The sequence below is a fragment of the Suricata suricatta genome, chromosome 7 (assembly GCF_006229205.1).
Source record: "Suricata suricatta isolate VVHF042 chromosome 7, meerkat_22Aug2017_6uvM2_HiC, whole genome shotgun sequence".
Taxonomy (NCBI): domain Eukaryota; kingdom Metazoa; phylum Chordata; class Mammalia; order Carnivora; family Herpestidae; genus Suricata; species Suricata suricatta.
Genome location: NC_043706.1, coordinates 22,957,652 through 22,981,712, shown reverse-complemented (window position 1 = coordinate 22,981,712; position 24,061 = coordinate 22,957,652). Strand labels below are relative to the sequence as shown.

The 24,061-nt window shown below is 45.5% G+C and overlaps 1 protein-coding gene and 1 non-coding gene across 3 annotated transcripts in view; one reads left to right on the top strand and one right to left on the bottom strand.

Annotated features, from left to right (window-relative positions):
• Nucleotides 1–12,801: 12,801 nt before the first annotated feature.
• Nucleotides 12,802–12,935, top strand: LOC115297318. The gene has a single exon (XR_003911405.1). It is a non-coding gene; the product is annotated as a small nucleolar RNA SNORA70 (small nucleolar RNA).
• A 3,241-nt stretch (nucleotides 12,936–16,176) lies between these two features.
• The window catches only part of LYRM4 (LYR motif containing 4), a 159,004-nt gene continuing 151,119 nt past the window's right edge, over nucleotides 16,177–24,061 (bottom strand). For both annotated transcript variants that reach the window (XM_029945387.1, XM_029945388.1), the window contains one exon: nucleotides 16,177–16,636. In XM_029945387.1, the coding sequence (XP_029801247.1) occupies nucleotides 16,568–16,636 (69 nt within the window). In that variant the 3' untranslated portion in view covers nucleotides 16,177–16,567. The remainder of the gene's footprint in view (nucleotides 16,637–24,061) is intronic.

The window sequence follows — 24,061 nt, the reverse complement described above, 5'->3', positions numbered from 1 at the left end:
AGCAAACCCTGACAAACAGTGAGCTGTTTGCGGACTGCTTCGTGCAGCCAATCCCACGATGCCAGGGCCCGGACGGTCTTCCAGAGATCGGGGATCTGCTCGAGGTAGCCACACGGGCACAGGGCTTGGAGCAGGGTGGAACCTGACGGCCTGGGCTCAGCCCGGTGACCCCTGCCTTCCTTCTCCTGAGCAGTCCTGGCCCATCCTGCAGGTCAGCAGGTGCACGCCCCAGCTCGGCTGGGAGAGGCTGACCCAGCTCTCTTTTCCCGACTCCATAATGGACACCGCTGTGTTTTCAGGTTCCTCTCTGGACTCCCTGAGCAGAGCAGATCCGGGAAACTACAGGAAGGCAGCTCGAAATGGTCCTTTAATCCTCCAAGGACTGGTTGTTGGAGTGCTAAATACTTTAATTTTAGGCTCATTACGATTTAAACTTTTTTGAAACTTTTGGGTAGGCGTTGTATTTGCATTTTGTGGAGTCTAGTTCTTTGACCTTGGCCGTCTCTGAGTGGACTAATTTTGGCAAGGAGAGAACAGAGTCACATTTCAGCTGCATATCGATTTTTGAGATGGCGAAGATCAAGGGCTTACGTTTAAGATGCACTGGTGAGATGTGCAAGTGAGTCTAGTAGGAGAGTATAAGCCTAATTAAGTCATGAGTTCAGAGCCAGTACAACCGGGAAATATGCGGATCTACAAACATCTCTGGCAAAGCAAAGAGATTTCAGACTAACTTACATTTAGAGCAATTAGACCAGTCTGATTTCTCCATGATTGTATTTACTCATCATCCTGTTCGTATAGCTGGCAGCGCTCAGGTCCTTTGAAACTTGTTACCTGAGGTCATTTCCCAAGGAGAGTCAACAGCATCCTAATGCATGCTGAAATGGGAAATTCTGTCTGAAAATCTGAATTTTCCATCTGAAAGATGGAAAGCAGGTAGATTTTTGTGAACTAAGCCTGAAACATTTAATCTCCAAGTTGAAAAATTCATGAGTACATCGTGCAGATGGCTTTTTTGCAAATAGCTTCATACGTGTTACGTTGAGGAAGCATCCACTCCAGATGAGAAGTTGACGGTCATGGAAACGAATAGCCTTTAGCGGGGCCACCTTGCAGTGCTTTCTAGAGGGCGTATTGTTGCAGCTTCTCCCTTGATGTCTTTGCGTAAAACACCCTTCCTTTTAGGAGGCGCTCTGGTGTAGTGAAAGAGGTTACGATTTCTTGGAGAGAGTGAGGGTTTTTTTTTTCTAATTTTATATTATTTAAAAAGAAATGTGAGTTTTGGATAGGCTTTGTATTTGCATTTGGTGGCGTTCAATGTTCAGAACTCCTTTAAATAATCCATTTGCATATTCCTGTCAGGTTAAGGAGCCTCTGGTTAAGGGGCAATTGTGTTTTTTTGCCCAGATTTCAGGCCTGTTGCTTTTGATATTATGTCATTTAGTCAGAAGACCCCACAGCCATTGCGTCACCCATACCACAATTAAGTGCAGACACCAAGATTAGCGAGGTCCATTGTTTTAAGATCATAAGTCTATACATTGAATTGAGTTTGAAGGTCGTTGGCATATCGATAAGTTGATATTAAATGGATAATTGTGGAAATAAATTGCAAACAAATGTTTAACAATGAAATGCATAACATGTTCTTTTGCAAATAAAAGAAAGTAACTTAGTAACCCCTTCATTCCCCATTTCCCCAAATCTGAACTAGAGGGTGCTTCTGTGGGGAGCCATCTCTGAAGTAAGGCGGGTTTGCAAGGCCTCCCACTGTCAGATGGCAACCGGCGTCTGCACCCACTCAGCCCCACTCAATTTCTGCTTGAGCACCGACCCCCAAGGCGCCTGACTAACTGATATCAGGAGTGACTTGCCTTCTTATGCTAAAAATCAGTGAATTCTACCTCATGAAAAAACTTGTTATAGGAGTTTTTTCTTTTGTGATTATAGGAGCAAATGTTACATTTCCTGAGATAATCTGTTTTTCTTCCCCCTCGAAAAACAGACTATTGACCCCTGCTCACAAAAGAACTAACTTTTGCCTTTGCTATGCTAAAAAACATTGCTTTGTATTTGAATGCTAAAGATCCCTTTTTTCCTCAAGTGGTAAGCATCTAGTCACCTACATCAATCACTATTGATAAAGGTTATGCATGAGTCTTCTACCAATATATGTTCTGGGAAATTTTTACATACCAAAGAATTTGTCATCAGAAATTATTGTCTAAGGCAATTGCCTGGTTTGTACCCCATACATTTTTCCCATAAATAAGGCTGACTCTCCGATCAGTGCAGAGATGCCTGACTCAAGTGCAGAGATGCTGGCCAGCAGGGTCGCCTGCCTGGTGAGCAGAAAGAAGCTGCGGCTCTCTCACTCCCTTTCGCCGACACCGTCCATCCTTCAGGGAGCCCTGGACCTGCTGGAGCTGGACTCTGGCATGCTTCTATTTCTAGATGCTGTATTATTTTGGACTTTGCTATTCACCATAAAGTCATTAAAAGTAAATGCTCTGAAAGGCTAGTTTTTCTGGCAGAGGAAACACCTTCAAAATGGGTTGTAAAGGGAGCGCCTGGGTGGTTCTTTCGGTTGAGTATCCAACTTCAGCTCAGGTCATGATCTGGAGATTCGTGAGTTCAAGCCCCAAAACAGACTTGCAGCTGTCAGCATGGAGCCTGCTTCGGATCTTCTTCCCCCTTCTCTGCCCCTCCCCTGCTTGCACATGCTCTCTCTCAAAAATTATTTATAAACTGTTTTAAAAAAGGTTGTAAAGGCATTGAGCTCTGAGGCTAAGGGCTAAGGGCTGCCCCTGTATGACCTATCACTGTCTAGAGCCATGAGCAGGTGGAGGGGGGCGTGAAACTCCTGTTTTGGGCCCCAGGCCTGGGCCATGGCTTGTCTGGCCCCAGCCCCCGCAGGCTCTGGCCTGAGCAGAAGTGTGCTGATGGCCCGTGTACGTTCTAAGGCACAGCTTTCTGAGCCTTCAGTGTAGTCTCTGCCACATCCAGTTGGTTCAGAAGATCTTACAAATGGAGTCTTCACTCTCCAGATAAATAATATGTTATAGCCAAGGTTTCTAGAATGATTCAGCAACACCCTCTGTAGGCATAAGCCTAAGAGGCAATGGCCTGTGATAAATGATCCATTATGTGATGGCACGGGTTTGGGATTGGGGCAGGGAGACCCAGCTTCGTATGCAAGGGCTCCCTCTGTGAATGAAGATGGAATCTGGTTTCCAAGTGTCAACCGGAGCGGTGTTGTTAAGGCTGACTGCCTCTGTGATATCATCGGCACACCCAAGCCACTTTCCAGAGTCTAAAGTGCAGCGTGGCTTACCCGGCATGTGTCCCGAATCCCTGAGCTTTCTAGGGATACTACCCGTGGAGGCTCTGACTTGCCCAAGGAAGTTGCCGAGATTCTCAGCCCTGAGAGAAGGGGGCGGTTCTCAGAGCTGAAGCAGAAATGACCATCAACCTTCGTGGGCACGGTGTCTGCCCTCCTCAGCGGAAACAAGATGGGCCCAACCGCTCCTTTATCAGCAGCAGCAGCAGCAAGACTTGGTCACTGTTTCAGACGGTAGATTTTTATGCGATCACATGAGAATGTTTGAACAGCTCTCTCTAATAATGTGAGAGAAAATCACCTCATCAATCTGTGTTTTAAGATCTGCTTGAGAAATGTGCCCAGGACTGTTCGGATGAGTAACAGATTTCTGTGAATGTGATGTTTGTTAGTGTTTATTTAAACAGAGACCTACTACAGTCAAAATGCAGCCTTCATATTTCTTCCTCGGTTTTTTAAAGGATAGTTATGTTTTTGTGGTTTGAAAATAGCTTTTAAATCCTGAGGATTTAAAAAAAAAGAACTTTGTTTATTATGGTTATTTTTCTACATGTGTTACATCTAAGAGATGCTGAACCCTGAGTCGTATTTTGAATAAAGAATGTTAAGCAATTTGGTACTTTACCTTTTTATTTTTTAGAGAAAGAGAGAGAGACTCTCAAGCAGGCACCACGCTCAGTGCCTGACCCGACACGGGACTTAATCTCATGACTTGAGCCAAAATCAAGAGTCTGACGCCAAACCGGCTGAGCCACCCAGCCACCCCAGCAATGTGTTACTTTAAAAGCTATTACTCAGTCTGGAAACATTTTTGGTGGTCACAACTGGGGAGGGGGTGCAAATGGCCAGGGGAGCTGCAAACATCCTACAAAGCTCAGGACAGCATTCGGCCACAAGCAATTGTCTGGCCTAAATCCTCAGTGTGGATTCAGTGAAAAACCCTGATAATAGTCTTGTTCCAATATCAGCTTCCTGGTTTCGGCACGGTACGATGGTTATGCATGATATTATCATCAGGGAAAGCTGTGCAAAAGACACAAGAGTTCTCTGTGCTATTTCTGCAATTTCTTGTGAGTTTTAAGCCATTTCCAAATAAAAAAATAGTAATAACAACAAAATTAAATTAAACCCCAAGAAAAAGTCCCTACCATTGAGAAACGTATAAAGAGCTGTCAGGGGCTCTGCTGGTGAAACACACTTAGTTGCCAGGATTGGAGGCGTGATGTGGGGAAGACGCACAGGCTCCAGGTAAGCCAGCCTGCCCTTGACCCCAGCTCAGCCCTGTGTGCTTTCAGACAGGTCTCTCAACCTTGAGTGTGAGTTCTCACATTTGCAAAACGGGGGCAGTCCTTCCCGCCTGATTAGATTGTTGTGAGCACAAAGGGAAGTTATTTATAAAGTATTACGCAGACAGTTGGTTCTCAACATCTTCTCCTTTCCTTCTGGTCTCTGCCAGGTGGTTTCTACTGATTTCATTTTGAGAAGAAATGTCTATCTTCATCTGAGTGTAGGAAGGATAAATGAAACTTCCAACAAGTTTCGGTGGCCACCGATGCACTAACCAAACTGTTCGTGTTATCTGGGCAGAAAACAAGCTGTTTGTTTCCTGTTGTTCACATAGTGGGATGCATGTTGTGTATACATGTTGTTAGAATGTATACAATGTACACATGTTCATCTGACTTCTGTCTTCTGAATTCCTTGCAATACCTTCTTCAAAGATGGCCTCCCCTTACTTAAGAGGCTACTTTTGAGGGGCTTCCTGTTCATTGACTACTGTTTGATATTGTTGAAAACCCATTCTTTGGGACCTGTTTTGATTTTGTGACTGCCCTCTCCTGATTCCTCCAAGCTGCACCTACTGGGTTCCTACTGGGACAGATTTGCCTTCTGTCTATCACACAGTCCTCCGGGAATTGACTTTTAACTCTTTGTTCTCTTTTAAGGGTGTTGCGGATTTCACAAGTGGAAGACTGTGTCTAATTATTTTTATTCTTTCATTCTTTTTTTAAAGTAGACCCCACGCTCAACGTGGGGCTTGAACACACAACCCTGAGATCAAGAATCACATGCTCTGGGGCGCCTGGGTGGCTCAGCCGGTTAAGCTTCCGACTTCAGTTCAGGTCATGATCTCATGGTTTGTGAGTTTAAGCCCTGCATCAGGCTCTGTGCTGACAGTACGGAGCCTGCTTGGGATTCTTGCCCTTTCCCCTGTTCTCCCCTGTCTCTCTCTCTCTCTCTCTCAAAATAATAAATGAAAACCTGAAAAAAAAATCTATAAAAAAGAGTAGCATGCTCTACCCACTGAGCCAGCCAGGTGCCCCATGCCTAATTCTTTTTACACCCCCTGTGGTGGCCGCCATGCCCTCAGTCAGCTCATCAGATATCTATTCATTATTTCAGCACCAGTCGGTGGAGCCCTTCCCAGGTGGGGGCACAGCCATGGCATCGGGGTACATGGGGATGAAGACACACAGGGGGTCCCGCTTGCAGGAAGCTTGGGTTCGGGACACGTGGGCCATTACGTGGACAGGCACACCTGTGTACTCACTCTCCCATCGACCTTTCTTCTACAAAACAACTGACCCTCAGAATCTGCAGTGTTGGCACTGTGAGAACTCTGGTAGCAGGGTGGCTGGTAGGCCCGTGTCTCTGCCTCTGCTGTCCTTTAGGCCGGCCTTCCTCAAGGTGGGGCGCGGGGTGGGCTTTGCACAAAGGCTGCTGCCTCTCACAACAGGGAGCTGCTTCTTGCCCCGTTCCATCACCCCTGTTCTCAAGTGCATATACGTCTAGCCATCCCAGAAATGCGAGTGTCACATTGTAAACGTGTTTGGCAGTATCTGCTAGAGCTGAACACACACATACCTCCCTGACCAGAAATTCCACAGATGTCCCAAAACGTATACACACGGGCACTGAGAGTGCGTACAAGACAGTTGATGGCCGCATTGCTTGTAGCAGAAACGCCTGGAAACTATGCACATTGAAGTCCTGGCTGCAGAAACGCCTGGAAACTATGCACATTGAAGTCCTGGCCAGCACAGGGAGATCTTCACAGCCTGCCTGAAGCAGGGTGGGCAGAACGCGAGAGAGTCCCAGATGCACACACCCTGCCCGGCATCTCCCCAACACATGCACCCGTCACAAACAGCTGTGGGCAGATCTTGTCAGTGGAGTCCTAGCTTGTCAATTATGTCTCTTCTTGCTGAAGATAATGGCTGGTTTTGATTTGGTTAGATACCCATGGGATGAGATGCCACTTGCCAGGATTATTTCACTCACTCCTGACAACTACCGGCCGGGGGCAGAGGTGGGGAAACACCATTTCTCCACTCCTGGCCGTCGAAAGGGGCTTCTCCCTCACTGACGGGCTCTTGCCTCGCTCCTCACGGCTGCCCACAGTGACCTGCCGGGTGGGCTGCAGCCATTGGTCCACATTTTGAGCTCCTGTCCCAGCTTCTGAGGGTGAGTCTCCTCCCACAGCAGGGGGAGGCCGCAACCTGGGTGGCACGTACACTCAGCAGACTCACGCTTCCCCGCTGTGAAGGGTCTTCTTGGGAGTATGGACTCATTTAACCTGCTTTGACTCACACACTGAGCAGGGTTGTTCATTGTGGCCTGCACCAACAATAAAGACGCCATTCTGTTTCCACCAGCTTCTTTTTTCTTATTTCGTAAGTGGCACAAAACTTGGGCTGGGAAGAGGGGTGCCCACTGGGCCCCCTTACAGACTCCAACGTGACTGTGAGAGACATATCACTCCCATTTTATAGCTAAAGGAACTGAGTCTCAGAGAGGTTGAGTAATGTGCCCAGTTAAGAGCCTGAGCTTGGTTTTGAATCCAGGACAGTGTGGCCCAGATCCATTGTTCTAATCCATATACAGTTTTCTTCTCCTTCTTCTTCTCCTTCTCTTCCTCCTCCTCCTCCTTTGTGATTTGTGACATCTGCTTTCCCACTTCTTTCTTATCTTTTTTTAAAAGTTTTTTTTTTCTAATGTTTCATTTATTTTTGAGAAAGAAAGAGACAGCGTGAGCAGGGGATGGTCAGAGAGAGAAGGAGACACAGAATCGGAAGACAGGCTCCAGGCTCTGAGCTAGCTGTCAGCACAGAGCCTGATGCGGGGCTCGAACCCACGAACCGTGAGATCATGACCTGAGCCGAAGTTGGACACTTAACCGACTGAGCCGCCCAGGCGCCCCACCCATATACAATTTCAATAAACAGACAGAGAAGAAAGCATACCTGGAGTTCATCCATAGGAAGGAAAGGAGATTTTGCTTGGGTTCCTCCCTTCCTCCTAGATCTCTCAGGAGGGTGCAGCCTTAGACATCTAGACCTCTTCATATTGGGACAAGAGGTCAAACTCCCTCTTCTTCCTACTTCTTATTTCTTCTGGGGGAACTGTCATGGAGGAAGTTATCTGCTGAAAAATGTGACTTTCATGTAGCTTTCAACATGGCCTCATATTTCAGTAAAACACAGTGGTAGTCAAGGTTCCAACTGCAAGTTACAGAAACAAACTCAAGCCAGCTTGAGCCAACAGGGAAGTTGGTTTGATGGATTCGGGGCTATCATGTGGATCCAAAGGCAGCCAGGCCTCTGCGGGGTCTGGAGCTCCCAGACTCAGGAGGGACACGCTCTGCCTCGTCTCTGCTCCTTTCTGCTCCATCTCCCTGCAGATAGGATATCCCGTCTTCTCTGTCTGCTCTGTACCTCCCAAGCCTCTTGCTCGTGGGCTTCAGAAAATAACCCAGATAGAAATAGAACTCTCACTCCTGGTGGGGCAGGATTATGATGCAAAATGGTTGTCAAGGGCTCCTGACTCCTGTTGGGGTCCTAGGAGATGCGTGGATACCCTGAAGTGTCTCTACTGCAAACAAAACACACAGTACTGTGAGCTGTGGACATACAGCAGTGCAGTGGGGTGTATGTGTATGGACGTGTGTTCGCCTTCAGGGACATGTGCCCTATATTTTATATCAGTGAGAGGCAACCCTGCCTTACCAGTCTTTCAGGATCAAGCATTCAAGTTATCTCTGTGTCACTCTGGTTCTTTATTTTACATATCCAGTCTCTCACCAAATCTGTCATACGCAGAGATCTTCTGGATTCATTCTTGCCTCTACGTTCAATCCACACGACTGTCAACCCCAGCCGGGCCTTAGACTGCTTGCCTCTAAGTTACTGCAACAAATTCCGGGCTGTCTCACCTCAGGGGCATCCTCTGTGTCACTGTCACTATGCAGTTAATCTGCTGTTTACTACCATTCCCCTGCTTAACGGCCTCCCTTCCCAACAAATAAAACTCAGACTCCTTAGCCTAGAATTTACAGCTCAGGCAGAAGGAATCTCTCTCTCTTTTTGTATCTTCCCTCCTTCCCTCCTCACTACTAGCCCTACTTTACCTGTCTCCCCTACAGGATAGGGTAACTTATAATCTTGGACTTTGTAAAGCTGTTTACAAGTCTTGAGTACAGTGCTAAATGAGCTGTCGTTAAGGAATGGGAAGAATCCACATCCGGTCCATTTCTGGATCCCCTAACGTGTCTGGTACAGTTTCTAAATGAGTGAAAAAGCACCTCATAGTTACCGCTTGCTCATTCTAGATCAAATATGGTAGAAGAACTTTATGTGCATGATGCATTTACAATCCTTACAGTAACCTGTAAGGTAGGTAGGCAGTTAGGCCCGTTTCATCGACAGGGAAACAAGTTCAGAGAAGCTGCTAACCTGGGCTCTCACTGCCAGGAAGAGGCAGAGCTGGAAGGTGGAAGATGTGAAAGAGAGAGAGAAAGTGCACACTGGGAGGAGGGGGGACAGAGAGAGAGGGAGACAAAGGATCCAGAGCAGGCCCTGTGCTGACAATAGAGAGCCTGACGCAGGGCTCGAACTCACGAACCAGGAGATCATGACCTGAGCCGAAGTCAGGCGCTTAACTGACTGAGCCACCCAGGCGCCCCCGTCTTCCAATGTTTTTTTTAAAAGAATTGTTTTATTATTACTTTTTTTTTTACAGGCTGAGTTACTGATATATCATTTCTCCCCTTTGAACAAGCTTCTATTTACAGTGTCCCACAAAGATGTACTAAAAAAATTTTTTTTAAACTTTTATTTATTTTTGAGAGAGAGATCCTAGTGGGAGAAGGGCAGAGAGAGAGGGAGACACAGATTTCGAAGCAGGATCCAGGCTCTGAGCTGTCAGTACAGAGACTGACACAGGGCTTGAACCCACGAACTGTGAGATCATGACCTGAGCCGAAGTCAGATGCTTAACTAACTGAGCCACCCAGGCGCCCCAAAGATGTGCTTTTATTTAAAAAATCTTTTTAATTAAAAAATATTTTTTAAAGGATGCTTGGCTGGCTCAATTAAGCGTCCAACTTCAGCTCAGGTCATGATCTTGCAGTTGGTAAATTTGAATCCCGAGTCAGGCTCTGTGCTGACAGCTCAAAGCCTGGACCCTGCTTTGGACACTGTGTGTGCGTGCGTGTGTGTTTGCATGTGTCTGTCCCTCCCCTGCTCATGCTCTGTCTCTCCCTCTCTCAAAAATAAATACTTTTAATTTTTAGAGTATTTTTAGATTAGAGAGAGAGAGTATGAGCAGGGGAGAGAAGCAGAGAGAGAGAGAATCTTAAGCAGACTCCATGCTCCGTGCAGAGCCTGATACAGGGCTCAATCCCAGGACTCTGGCATCATGACCTGAGCTGAAATCAAGAGTCGCATGCTCAACCCATTGAGCTACCCAGGCTCACCAAGACATGTTTTTAAAGTGAAAATACATGCTAAAATTTGGCAAATTAATAGTCCTAAATGGTACATGTTTGAAGCATGAGTGGGAGAGTAAATATGTAAACCTTGGCCCGCGCATTAGTATTATACTCCTTGATCCTATATCCTATGTGTGCTGTATATTTCACTTACATGCACCTAAGTGAAATATTCCTTTAAAAACCTGAACCAATTATATTATTATTAAACTGTCTCTGTACTCAAGACAGATGAAGTCACATGAATTAACTTAGTAATGACGGGAAATTCTATTGGCATGCTTTAGCAATATTTAATTGACAGCCATTTAAGTGATATTCTCAAACAAAGTAAATAATGTAACTTTGGGGCTGATAAAAAAAAGTGTTTAGTATCATTGACCATTCTAAGAACAGTTGTCACCAGAGTAAGAAAAGATCATTTTTAGGAAGCTGTCTTCCAGTTGAGCCTCTTGATTCCCAGAAATCCAGCTTCTCGGGTAGAAGCAGCCACACTGGTCAGCACAGGTATGTTGAATCTGAGACCATTTGGTTCAGAAGGACACCAACAAGTGCCATTCCAGCTTTATTGGTGTCAACGATTGTGTGTGGTGTCATTTCAAGACGGCAAGATTGCTGTCACCATTGTGGTGGCCGTGGTCCCCTGAGGTAAAGAGCACGGTCAGATTCATTTCTGCGAGTTCTCCTTCTGAGTCTTTGGACTTCAAACTTTGCCCTTGAGCAAGAGTATCTATATCACTTCTCAAATGGGATCTCAACATGAGAAGCAATTTTCACGAATGGTTCCCTGAAGTATTAAGAAGGGCTGCAGAAAGACTGAAAAGCATGGATTTTATTTGTTCTCAGAGGTGAGGTGAGCCACTCTCCATCGAGGTGATGGGCAAATTATCACAGGAAATGCCTGCTACAGCACACACAAGTCATTGCTTTCCCCGCCACATTCCAGCTTTTTTCTAGATCCTTTTGTGACAATTAGCAAATCCCAGATTATTGATGAGGTGTCCACTGACCCAGGATGTGCAGAGCACACGTTCCTGTGGACTGTTTCTTTGGCACGGGCTTCCCCACCCTCATCTGCATGGATCTCATCAGACGTGTCTGTTCCAACGATCCAGAAACTGTGGCCGCTTCTCATGGCTTCTGATTCACACACTGGGCCACTGTCATGAAGCCACCAGCACAGTTTAATGGGTTGACCTTTGAAAATGTTCTTCAGGCTCTATGGTTGTCTTCAGTCGAGAATTGGTCATCAGGGTTCTGCCATGTTAACCAAAGAACTTCCTGTCACGACTGTGGGTAGGTCTGGAAGAAGAGTGCCCAACTTGGAGAACATCATTCTTGGTGTAGGAAATGCTTTCTCCTTTTGTGTTTTGAGTGCTTATCATTTCTTCAATTGCCACTGTATTTATAGCCTGGACTCAGTACCTGTGATACCCTTTAATCTACTATTAACAATTTACCTGAAGTACTTGACAAACAAAAGCAGCTCATTCTGTTGTGAAATGTATTTGTGTCCTTTCTGTGTACTTGTGCATTTTACTGTGCATTTTAGTTGCATTCTTAGAATCATTGTCTTAGACTATGTAGACCAACCTTCCTCAGCCTTTTTTTTCTTTTGATTTTATATCACCTTTGCAAAATATAGAAACATTTATCCCTACTGCTCCTGTCCCCAGTGAGGTATGTATCTATATGCTTTCCCTGTAGAAGGAATATATTTGTTCTACAGATAAAATCTCTTTATAAGGGCCTTTTAAATTGCTTTCTTCCAGTGGATTTTTGCTTGCTTGAAGCCCCCCCAGAAATAATATTTTCAATATTTCAATATTGAAATTATATTTCAATAACATTTGGAAGTAAAAGATACATTTGTAGTTTCTAGTTTTTGTTTGAACTTAAAGTTGTTTGAACCTGGCAGGAGAAAGCTTCAGACAGTGCCCTTTTGTCTGGTCTTACCTGGTGGCCCAACATCTGCTCAGTCATTTAGGCCCTAAACCTGGGACCCCTCCTGGACTCCCCTGATACCCTCTCTTCACTTCACATTCAATCGATTACCAAGTCCTGTTGACTCTATTTTCTTTTTTTGGTCCTATTCGGTTCTTAATGTACATGCTAATGGGGTCCAGCAGTTGGGAGACGTGACACCTATACTCTGTAGGTACTTGTGGAAACTCTATATTTAGGTACTAGGTACTAGGTACCTACTCTGTAGGTACTTGTGGGTACTCTACATGGGAGACCCACACTTATTACCAAGATTATGTACCTACCTTTTGATTTGCTATGTGGTCCTATTAAAGTGATCAATTATTGCACTAGCTAGGTCTCTGTACTAGTTTGTCATTGCTCCACAACTACTCACGGACTCGGTGCCTTAAACAATAATTTATGTGCCATAGGCCTGAGGAGTGGCTGCAGCTGACTGATCTCAGCTAGACTTGGCGGGAGGCTCGGCCAGGCCCCCCTGCTCCATGTCTCTCACCTCCTTGGGAGAGCAGCCGAGACAAAGCAAGTTCTTCTCAGGGTGATGCTGACTCTCCTTTCCAGCTGTCACTGTCCTAGGTGAAGTCATTACCATCTCTTGCCTGGATAAGTGTTCAGTCTAACCCTTCCCCCACTTCCCCCAAAAGTTGATCTCCCAATCTATTTCTTTTATAACAATGTTATCTTTTAGAAATACAAACATCATCTGCAGCCAATTAAGCTGACTGTGTTCTTTCCCCGCGGGGCCCCAGTGTGAAATGGCCGCATACAGTAGCCTCTTTGGTAGTGTATGCAGCCTGTTGATTGTATGAGTTGCCCTAAGAGACCTTGGGGACGGCCCTTTCCAGTGGACATTGATGTCCGACCTCATGCTATCTCCAATCCAGGCTCCAATCAGGTATGTGGGGGTGTCTTTGGAAAGGCCCAGGGCATAGAGGCGAGGGTCCACGTTGCTGGGTCATCATGTCCATTCATAACAAGTTGCAGAACAAGGAGCATGTGGTTGAGGCCCTATGGAAGGCTAAATCCTAGTTCCCTGGCTGCCATCAGATCCACATTTCTAAGAAGTGGGGCTTCACTAAGTTTAATGTGGATGAATTTGAAGAAATGATGCTCATCTCAGATAGCGAGCATCAAATACATCGCTAATCACGGCCCCTTGGACAAACAGTGGGCCCTCCACTCAGGAGAACCGCGGCTCCAGCCACCCCCTTTCATGCCCACCAACAAATCCTACTTCCTGTCGAAAAATAAGAATACAAACATCATGCTGCTGAAAAACTTTAGTAACTTCTTAGAGCCTCAGGCCAAGGCTCCCAGGGCCTTCCACAGAGAGGTTCCTGCCTTTTGACTCATCCTTGCCTGTCAGCCATCCTGGGCTTCCTTTGGTTCCTTGGATAGCGCTTTCCTGCCTCCATTCGGGGCTTTGCATATGCTGTTCTTCCCACCTCTCCATATCCTTTGTCCAGCCAACTCCTCATTTAATCTTAAATTTAAATTCCCCTGACCTCAGAGAGGCTTTCCAGATACTCCCCATAAGCTCCTAGGGTACCTCTATGTTACCCTTTGTAACACTCCTCAGACCGGTCCTTTCTCATCCAATTCCCCACACTGGACCGCAAGCTCTGTGTGGGCAGGGGCTGGGTCTTGTTCACTGGTCTCCCCCTGGGCACCTGCACCACTGGCTCGCAGTCAGTGCTGAAGGAATGAAAAGATGAGGAAAAGGGGTGGGAGGGAAAGGTTTGCCAATGAGCCAGGGATGATCAAGATCTTGTTTTTCACACCTGCAGATTCGGGGGTCAGACCAGCTGGGCTCTACCACCAGCCAACTCTGACATTTTATCTTCTCTGTAGACCCACTTTTATCTTCTTTGTAGACCTGTCCGCTTTGCTCCTGAATGCTGGTTTGCACTACTGGCTGTATTCAGGGGCTGGAGGCGCTGGGTGAGGCTATGGATGAAGGAGTTAAAAGGGTAACTGCTGTGGGTGGCAGGGCAGACAGAGGTGAAGCTAGCTATGTCAACTCCATGGTCTTCGTTTCACAAACCAGAGAATAGCAGCCATCAGAACAACATAGCCATGCACTTGGTCATGTGAAGTTTCCTGGGTATGAAAGCATGATAGCCAGACCAGCCAAGTGTCCTCTCTGAAGGTCTAGAGAATGGTCATGCTTAGCCAATGGTTTCATCTCAGAAGAAGTTAACTCATAGTGGCATTTCTCATTTGCTAAATGTGGACATCGGAAAGTGATTTCCAGATCCCAGCCTGAAACCTCCCTTCAGAACAGCTGAGCACACTAGAGGTCCATGAGTCTGTGTGATGTGGGGCCCAGTCAAGCATGTGGAACGTTGAACTATAAAAAGAGGTAACAACCATGGGTATGTCCCTTTAGTCAAAGCTCTACAGGCAACCCGGGGTCCTGTGAGTTGAGGACTGACTAACGTAAGGCTCTGCCTGCCTTACCTGTACCTGAAGTACAGGCTCAAGACCCATCTGTGGATTGTATGTGACAGAATTCTTTCATGTCTTTTCATATATTCCCAATGCATAGTATTATCTGAGTTACAAAAATTAGCCATGTTTTTAAGGCTTTGGGGATGTTCAAAGCCATTCATGAGCTTTAATTAACATAAAAGGAACTGTTTAGGCCTGTAGAACAAGGTTAAGTTTGTTTAGTCCACTGTGTCTGATTAAAATCTGCGGGGAAGTCTCCTATGGAGCTGATACCTTACTGGTAATTCATTATTTCTAAGGGAGAGGTTCAACTCTGGACTTAGGTTTCCAAGTAGCAGCTGCTTTAATAAATTAAGTCTAAATCAGAGGTGACATCCATTAGCTAGCCCCATTGTTGGGTGCAATTTTTGCTGAATGACTATATAGCCTATTGATGCAGAGTGGAAATAGGGACCAAGAGCCACCCATGCCAGGGCTGGGGGACTCTGCCCCCGAGTCAGCTGAAGGGCGGAAGGACATTACTCACGTCACCTACGTTCACTCTCTGCTCCACACTGTAGCCCTAACACTGCTGGACAGGTGACAGATCCCAGACCTACCCAGGTACAGGTATACAAGGTTATCCACAGGTAAAAGCTTTCTGAAGTCACAAGAGGTACTGCCAAATGGAACAAGCACACTTTAAATCTATTTTGAATGCACTGTTATCACAAAATCAGCAATCTGTGGGTGAGAAGGTCAGACATGATCTTCTCCCATGGAAGAGGATGCGGATCTAGACTGTTCCTGCTTGACTCACATGACTGTAGGAATTAAAGTCACGGGGGAGTGGGTCAGTGGCAGGTTCAGCGACACCGTCACAGCGATTCTGTAATCTGTAAATATTTATATGAGCCTGTTCCAAACCAAAACACCTAAGTAATGAATTCACTTCGTGCTGTTTACAAAGGTAAACAAGTCACTTGTATAGTATCTGGGTCCCTCATAAAATCACCAGAAATCAAGAAAGTTACTTAAGGTTTTGAACTTATGTGTTTCCAGGGATAAATGCACACGAATTTATTACCTGCAACATACTCAAAAAGCAGAGTTTCCCCGACATGGCTAAGAAACATTAAACTAGGGGAGCTTTAAAAATGTTGATATAAATGATCATGCCTCATCTCCAAGTCAGAATCTGAGGGGAGGAAAGTGCCGAGTAACTTCCTGGATGTTTCTGGAAGCCAGCTTTGGGGAGCAGCGCTGTGAGTGGCCCGTCCCCAACCTCCCTGTGTGCTGGAGGAACCCAGATGCGTTAGACTGCAGATTCTGATTCGGAAGATCTGGGATGGGGCTGGAGATTCTGCATTTGCAGCACGCTTACAGGTGTCCGGATGGTGTCTTGTTTCGACGTGCGTGGCCACCTGCGGGCCACTTTGTTGTTGCATCGGGCCCAGGTACAAGCTGCAGGATGCACCCTCTACCCCTTTGGCCCTGCCCTACTCCTTGCTGCCCCCCCAAATCTTGGGTGCTGAGACTTGCCTTCACCAAGGGAAGGCTCAAGCTCAGGTTGGGACCCTCCCTCTGGGTCCCCACTGCCCTCTGCAGGACCCCCGTTGGCAGGAAGAAGTGTATTCATGGTGAGGAGTGTACCTGGTGTCATGTGACTTAGGCAGACAATTTTGTTTATTGTCAACCAAGAAACAAAGTGTGGGGTGCTCTATACAAGTGAGGCGGAGATACAAAAGAGGGCTGGGTAAAGGGGAGACACAATAATACTCAGCAGTATTGGGAGTGAGCTCCAGCTTTTCATTCAAACACTTGGACCAAGGAGACAGCCATGCTTTTTCACTAAAGGCTGAAGAAGAATGGAAACTGGACTCAGTTTATCAGCTCCTTACAGGGCGGGCAGAGCAAGAGGCTGTTTGAAGCTGATGTAAGAAAGAGGCCACTAGTGGTCTGTTGGGAGCCTGCAGCCCAAGCACAGAATGGAAGCTGAAGGTGAGGTCCACGGCTGCTGGATGGCTGGTCCTGGCTCCCTAGGTCCTGGGCTTCTCTTGATTCTCAATGATAAGCTTGTCGGTCGAATACAGTTGGCCAATGTGGACCTGATGGGAAAGAAAGACAGACTCAGTTAGCTGCGAAAAGTCAGCAAGAGCATTTCTAACCTTTTGAATGCCAAGGTCTGCCACCATAGGGCTGTTCCTTGTGGAAAAGTGCATCGTGGGGCAAAGTGTAGTCACTAGATTGGCCTTTGCGAATTCCCCGCGCCCGGATTCCCATGTCCCTCACTGTGGGAACAAGTTAGATATCCAGTCACTCATTCTCACTGTAGAAATGGCACCAGCAGCCGTGGCCTCAGTTTCTCAAGCTGTCCTGAGCCGGCTCAGTCTCAAAGCGAGTGTTTCTGGTAGTGCCCAACGATTCCCTCTGTCCCAGGTAGATGCTGCAGCCATAACCGGGGGCCACTGCAGATTACTGGTCCTTCCTTTGGGACAAAGGGTCTTTACGAGTTTTCTCCCAAAGTATTCATTGACACTTGCTTAGAAAACAGAGAATTGGTGCAAAAGGGATTTTAGAGCAATTGGCCACTATCTATGGCTAATTCGGGGTCTTTACTCTTTCAGAAAGTGAGGGAAACTCTCAATGGCTATAGCAGACCCCAAGGGCAGGCCGGGGTCAGAAGAAGGGCCCTCATGTGGCTTTTCCATCTTGAACACTCTATTTTATTATTTTGAGTACAGTTGACACACAATCCTGCACTGTTTCAAGTGTACAACACAGTGATTCAGTTTCTCTATATCTTACGCTGTGCTCACAAGTGTACCACCATCTGTCACATCCAGCGCTATTACGACACTGATCATAGTCCCTCCGCTCTGCCTCTTCTCCCCATGACTTGTTCACTCCGTAACAGGAAGCCTGTACCTCCCGCTCTCCTTCATCCATTCTGCCCATCCCCTCCCGGACCAGCAACCATCCGTTTGTTCTCTGTATTTATAGGTCTGATTATGCTTTTTGTTGGTTTATTCACTTGTTTTGTTGTTGAGGCTCCACATCGGAGTGACATCATTTGGTATCTCTTCTCAGTCTGACTTATCTCACTCAGCATTATACTCTCTAGGTCCGCCCTTATTGTTGTGCAAGATGTCCTCATTTTTTATGGTTAATACTCTATTGTCATTACTAAGGTACAGTGGTGCTCTCTCACCTGTCATTGCTCTGTCACCAATGACACCCCCACAGACCATCCGGATTTTTCCATTTTCCCATGCCACTGGTTATGTCTTACATCGTACACTTGCAGAGAGATATCCTGATGGCCTGGGAGCACTAGTAACTCACAAGCATTGTGGTGCCAGAGGAAAGTGAAGAAAGACATCAGAGCAGCCAAATTATTTACAGAGAAAGCCAAAGTATAAGAGTGGAGATTCTGGGAGATGAGGATGATTGTGTAGGTATTTTAACTGCAAGTGAATTCCTTACTGAAAAAGGGAAAGAAGGGGTGGTGGTGGTGAGGAATGAGTGCTGTGCACAGTTCCTAACAAAAGTCAGTGATGGGCTTTGCTCCTGTGTCTTCAGTCTCCCTTCTGGTCTATATAAAGAACACATATGGCTTCTGATGCAAGAGGACAGGGTGAGCCTGGGAGTCTGTGGACCACACTCTGAGCGACATAAAGCACCTGAGAGATTAGCTGGATGGGGATGCACGATGAATGGAGCAGAGGCTGGTCCTGGCCTCCCGTCTTGATGACCTGAAATAGCTGTGGGTGAGGGGAAGCGTATTTACTATGCTCCGGACGGGAGGCAGAACAGCATTCTCCATGCTGGCTGCTATATGGTTTTATTTTCATTTGCTAACCTCAACAGACAAAAGGGCTCACTACTGATGCTTTTTATTTTTTTAAAGGTTATTTTTATTTATTTTGAGAGAGAGACAGAGACAGAGAGTAAGCAGGGGAGGGACAGAGGGAGGCAGACCCTTAACCGAATGAGCCACCCAGGTGTTCCTCAATGCTTTTAGAAGAAAGGCTAAAATACTAATTATTCAAAAAGGAAAAAAAAGAATAGTTATTTTTGGGGGGATGTCTAGGTTAATAAAAATTATTTTATATAAAGCTCAAGTGATTCAGTTACCTGGGAACTTACTTAATTGATCTTGGGAGGATTTACCAGGAACCCTTCTTAGAAGTGTCTACAACACCATGTTCCATGAGTGCTTGGCTGAGTTGATCAGGGTTTTTTTCAGGGCTCTAGTGGCAGGCAGAAGTTATGATATGGCAAAAGAAAGAATGAAATCAGAGTTGTCAGAAAATGGAACTGGCTGCCTCCGGAGGCAGTTAATTCTGCATAAGGAGGAAAAGTGAGGATGGAGAAGGATTATATGCTGGACAGAGGTGGAACCAGATGGGTTTCTTTCCTCTCAGGCTTTGTGATTGTCATGCTTATCTGGGTCTTCAGGACCCATCCCAGAGCAGCTGGGTGGCCCCTGAGGGGCCCAGCGTCGAGCCATGTTTGTTCCGATACTCTGGAAGAAAAGTGGTCTCCTGGGTGGAGGCTGTTTGAAGTTCCAGCAGCACACTTATCATGCCGCAGAATAACCCAACTCACTCTGTGGACACTGTGCTAACAGCCACCTTCCCGATGGATGGGCTAGAACATCTGTTGTGTGGCCTTTCTCCCATGTTCCTCACCACGCCTCCAGGAGCACAGTTCACAGTAGTGGTTCTCCTCATTCCCCAGTCTAAAGGATGGCCCCTTTGGGGAATAGGTGTTCCCTTGACAGTTGAGCTCGACTTGAGCAGTTGTGGAATGGGGGGACCTAGTTGTAATCAGCTCCACATAAAGGCTCCAAAGAAAACTGCAGAATGAAGAGTGAGGGGTGATCCAAAGAGCTCAGGTTTTAGGGAACTTGAATCAAAGCAAACCTTCAAATTTGCAGCTCATTTTGAAAGAAGTATGAATTAGGTTTTAAAAATTCCATCAAGATACAACCCTTGCATGGTTTTTGGGGTGGGGAAAAGAATGAAATCAGACCTTATTGTTAATGACATTAAGAGAGCATAACAATATCTTTCCATCAGGCAAGGCGCCCTTGGGCTGAGAGTCAGTGTTCTGGTATTGGCCCACCTTCCCATGTGCACTGAGCCTCTCATGGACTGCCATCACACTCTGGGTGTTCCAACCTGGCTTTGCTCAGCCTCTTTCACCAACAAAGGCTCATTCCATGTCCACCATGCAAAAGCCTGCCTCCTACTTTGCACAAATGGTTGAAGCTTTCCTGGGTCCCCTCTGCAGAAGGGACTTGCTCTCTCTCCTGGGAACATTCACTCCATGTATCTGTGTGCCAGTATCAGTTCCTCTGCATGAATATCTGTTACTGATGGGGAGAAAGGAGGCGCTCACTTTCTACTTGCTCTGACTTAGCTGCCTTCACCGCAGAGTTTAGGACAGTGCAAGGCACATAGGAAGAGCTTGGTAAGTACTCGGCAACTAAAAATACCAGTGTCTAGTATCCTTGGTTATAACCAAGGCTCTGTGTCCACCAGTTCTGAAACCTAGACCTGCAAGTAGTTACTGCAGGGTTTTGGTGGGGAGTTACCAGTGGAATTATGGAACTGATAAAGGCGAGTCAATAAAAATAGCAATACGACCATTTTGTTGTAACAAGAATGCTCACTCCCTGTTAAGCAAAATCAAATGATTTAATTTGGCCCAGTAGAAACTTTAAAGCTATCATCCAGGGCTATAAGGGATTAACCCAGAGCAATTACAGAAGATGTAAGAGAAATATTCAGTTCACACAGGGAGGAAATATTAAAAAGTTATCTCAATGAGAGCTATCAAGGCGAGGCAATAAATGTTTGTGTAACAGTTCTGTTGCGTTTTTTTGGGCTATAAAATGTGTCAGCACACATGGGGGGCCAGCCGGGGATGGATGCTGCGGTGCTAATGACGAGCATGTCTTCTGAGCTGCAGGTGAGAGGAACCGGTCAATGAGGTGAGGAAGCGCAGTTACCAGCTTCAATTTACAGCCCTTCCAGAAGCCCCGATGGGCTCAGCCAGCCACATCTGACTATTACCATGCATAAATTGGTCATTAAGGCTGATCGCACTTCTATTCTATAAACTTCAGGAGTTGGCATTAGAGTCCATTAGAAAAATACACAGATTACTCAACTGCAAGTAGATGGGATGGCTGGATGGCCTAGAAACACTTATGAGCTCTGAGACTCATTAGGCAAATAACCTGCTGGGGAGGGAGAAGGAGGATCCAGGAAAAGGAAATTGAGCACAACGTTTCAGGTCTTCATTGCTTACTCATCTGCAGCAATGCACTGTCTCCTGTGCAACACATCTCAATCTGATTTAGACTCAGAGGAGCTGGGTTCAATTGCCAGCAGTGAGGGCGGTGGGGAGGCTGAAATGGGGCCTCTGCTATTTCCTGCCTGTTTCACACAGTTGTTATGAGAATCAAATGGGATACAAGACTTGAAGAAAATGTACCAGTTGCCCCAGATACTTCCTAGGGCTCAATTACATTAACTGTAACTGTCTTCACATTGTTGAGAGGATTAAATAAGAACAGTACTAGGCATGTAGTAAGGGCTTGTTAAATGTTACTTATGTGCTTGGCCTGTCTGCTGTGGAGAGGAACACCACAGGGTGTCAGGTCCTGACCTCAAAGATGTTTTCTTAAAGCCTCCTCACCCTCTGAGTGTAAGAGTCTATGACTCTGCAGTTAAATGCACACATACTGTGGAAAAGGTGTCAGTGATGTCTGACACCACCTCCTGGTTTTGAACTTGAGCTTCCTGGGCTGGACTTAAGGACTGACTGGCTTTTCTTATCTCTGCTCTGGGGTACAGCTTCCTGACAGGTAGGACCATGATGCCTCCAGCTGGTCAGGGCAGTCTGGTATGAGAAGGGGGTGCCGTGGGCACTGAAGTTTTGGGAGAGATGCTGACACCTGGCTCTGCTGGAGAAGCCAGGGACGGGCTGTTCCTGCTCTCTTCACTCTGAGGACGGTAAAACCACCCAGGCAGGGATGGTTCACTGTACAATGTGGTGGTGGGGGGAGACAGTGACAAATCTTGCCTTTGGCATTGTAATAACTACACTATTATTACTATTTTTAAAATTATTATTTTAATGTTTATTTATTAAACAAATTTTTTTACATTTATTTATTTTTGAGAGACAGAGCACAAGTGGGAGAGGCGCAGAGAGAAAGAGAGACAGAATCTGAAGCAGGCTCCAGGCTCTGAGCTGTCAGCACAGAGCTTGATATGGGGCTTGAACTCACAAACCATGAGATCATGACCTGAGCCTAAGTTGGATGCTTAACTGACTTGAGCCACCCAGGTGCCCCAATATTTATTTAGTTTTGAGACTGAGAGAGACAGAGTATGAGTGGGGAAGGGGCAGAGAGAGAGGGAGACATAGAATCTGAAGCAGGCTCTAAGCTCCAAGCTGTCAGCACAGAGCCCAACACAGGGCTTGAATTCACAAACCATGAGATCATGACCTGAGCTGAAGTTGGACACCCAACTGACTGAGCCACCCAGGTGCCCCTACTATGCTATTACTATTAATGATGATAATGCTATTACTACTAAAAAGTAAAATGATAATAATGATGAAATGTAACAGTCATATTTAATGAGCATTTACTGTGTGCCAGGCACTGTTCTAAGCATTCAATTAATTAAATCAATTAGGAATTCTTCCTATCTCACAACAACTTTATGAGGAAGATGCCATTATTATCATCAGTTTACAAGCTTTTTATAGGCAAACTCTATCTTTGGTATTTAATCTCCACATTTGGAAGGAGTGTAATTGCTGAGATGGGTTTGCCCTTCCACTTCACATATAAAAAGCCAGCATCTCATGGAAATTTTCATTTCACACTGAAAATATGAGAAAAGACAGTAACAACAGTCACAACACAAACAAAAATAACACACCAGACATACCCCTAAAAATAAATGTGTAAGGCTTTAAGAGTGAAAACTATAAAACTTAAAAATAGAAAATGAGTTTGAATAAAATAAGATATACCATATTCATGGAAAGACTGAATTATAGAAAAATGTCAATCTTTTGCCATTTTGATGTGTAACTTGATAATGAAAATCCCAATGGATTTTTTTGAGATGCCTGAGGAAGTGACTTTAGTGCTTATTTGAATGAATACAAAGTCAAGAATAAGAAAGTACATTTTGGTGAGGAAGATATTAAAGCATTTCTGAGATACTATTGAAACAGTTGTTACTGGCCCAAGGAGACAGATATGAGCAAAGTAAGAGTTAGAACCTGGTCCTATCAACTGGAGGTAGTTACTACACAAAATCATACTCAGGGGGTTTTGGGGCTTAGCTTGAAGAGGATGTGGTAACTAGAATATTTCCTTGAAGTCCCCTACTGATCTTCATGTAAATGGTGTGTTTTCCTCCATAATGTATTTAATGCTCATTTTAGAAAAATGTTTTCCCAAGTTGTGAAGTGACACTGGCCCTTTGAGAAGATGCACTTAATTTATCTTGTGCCTTTGAGTGCCTCCTGACACACCCAGTTGAGAGGGATGTTTTTAAGGTATTGCAGTTTCCTAAGATAATTGGAAGGTCCTACCAAAACCTCTGAGTCACCAATATAAATGAATCTTTGGTAGGAGAATTTCAGCTTTTGGCCTCCTGTCAGACCACACGTTCTGCTGTTGCCTACTTGTCCCATGGAAGGTGGACAGGAAATTTGTGCTCCTCCTCTGACCTATGATGACGTCAGACAGTTTTCCATGCTGCCTGCAACTTGCTCAGCATTTCTCTTTGGTGAGCGTGGAGAGTTGCTGCCACAGCTTTGCCACAGTCAAGGCAATTGCTGTAACGACCATTTTTCAAATAGACCATTTTTATCATACTTGTTTTCTAATAACTCTTTAAAGAAGCAAAGTGAAATAGGGATAAGTGAAATTATATATAATTTCTTCAGTCTTTTCTGTTTAGCAGTAAGAGGGATTATAAACTCCAAAGTTACAAATATAGGTCACATGGTTTTCCTCTAAAAACAGCTCTTGATGCATATGCTCTTTTTCTTTCTAGAATTCAGTAGCCTAAGATGTTTTTCAAAATGGTTATGTGTAGTAACCTAATTATTATTGCTTTTGAATTTGCCATCATTTTTATGAAATGGAAGAATGCTTGAAGTATTCAAACTAGATCTCTGGAAATTCAGTCTACAATTGAATGTATAGCAGAGAAAGAAGGTTAGGCCAAAGAATCCAGAGATGGATCTTGTGTTCCCTCTCTCTCCACACATGTTCCATCTCCATTAAACTGTGTGAGCGTCGGATTTTAGAGACTGGTTATTCCTAATGTGGAGGGTGGTGGTGGTGAGCTGACCTTTTGTCTTCTCTGTAATATTCCCAGGAGAGTGGTGAACAAATTCATATCTCTTCTCTAAATTCCATGTCACAGTTAATGCGTGTCATCCTCACCTGTGGGGACAAGAGACATCCCAGATACAGGAGTGTG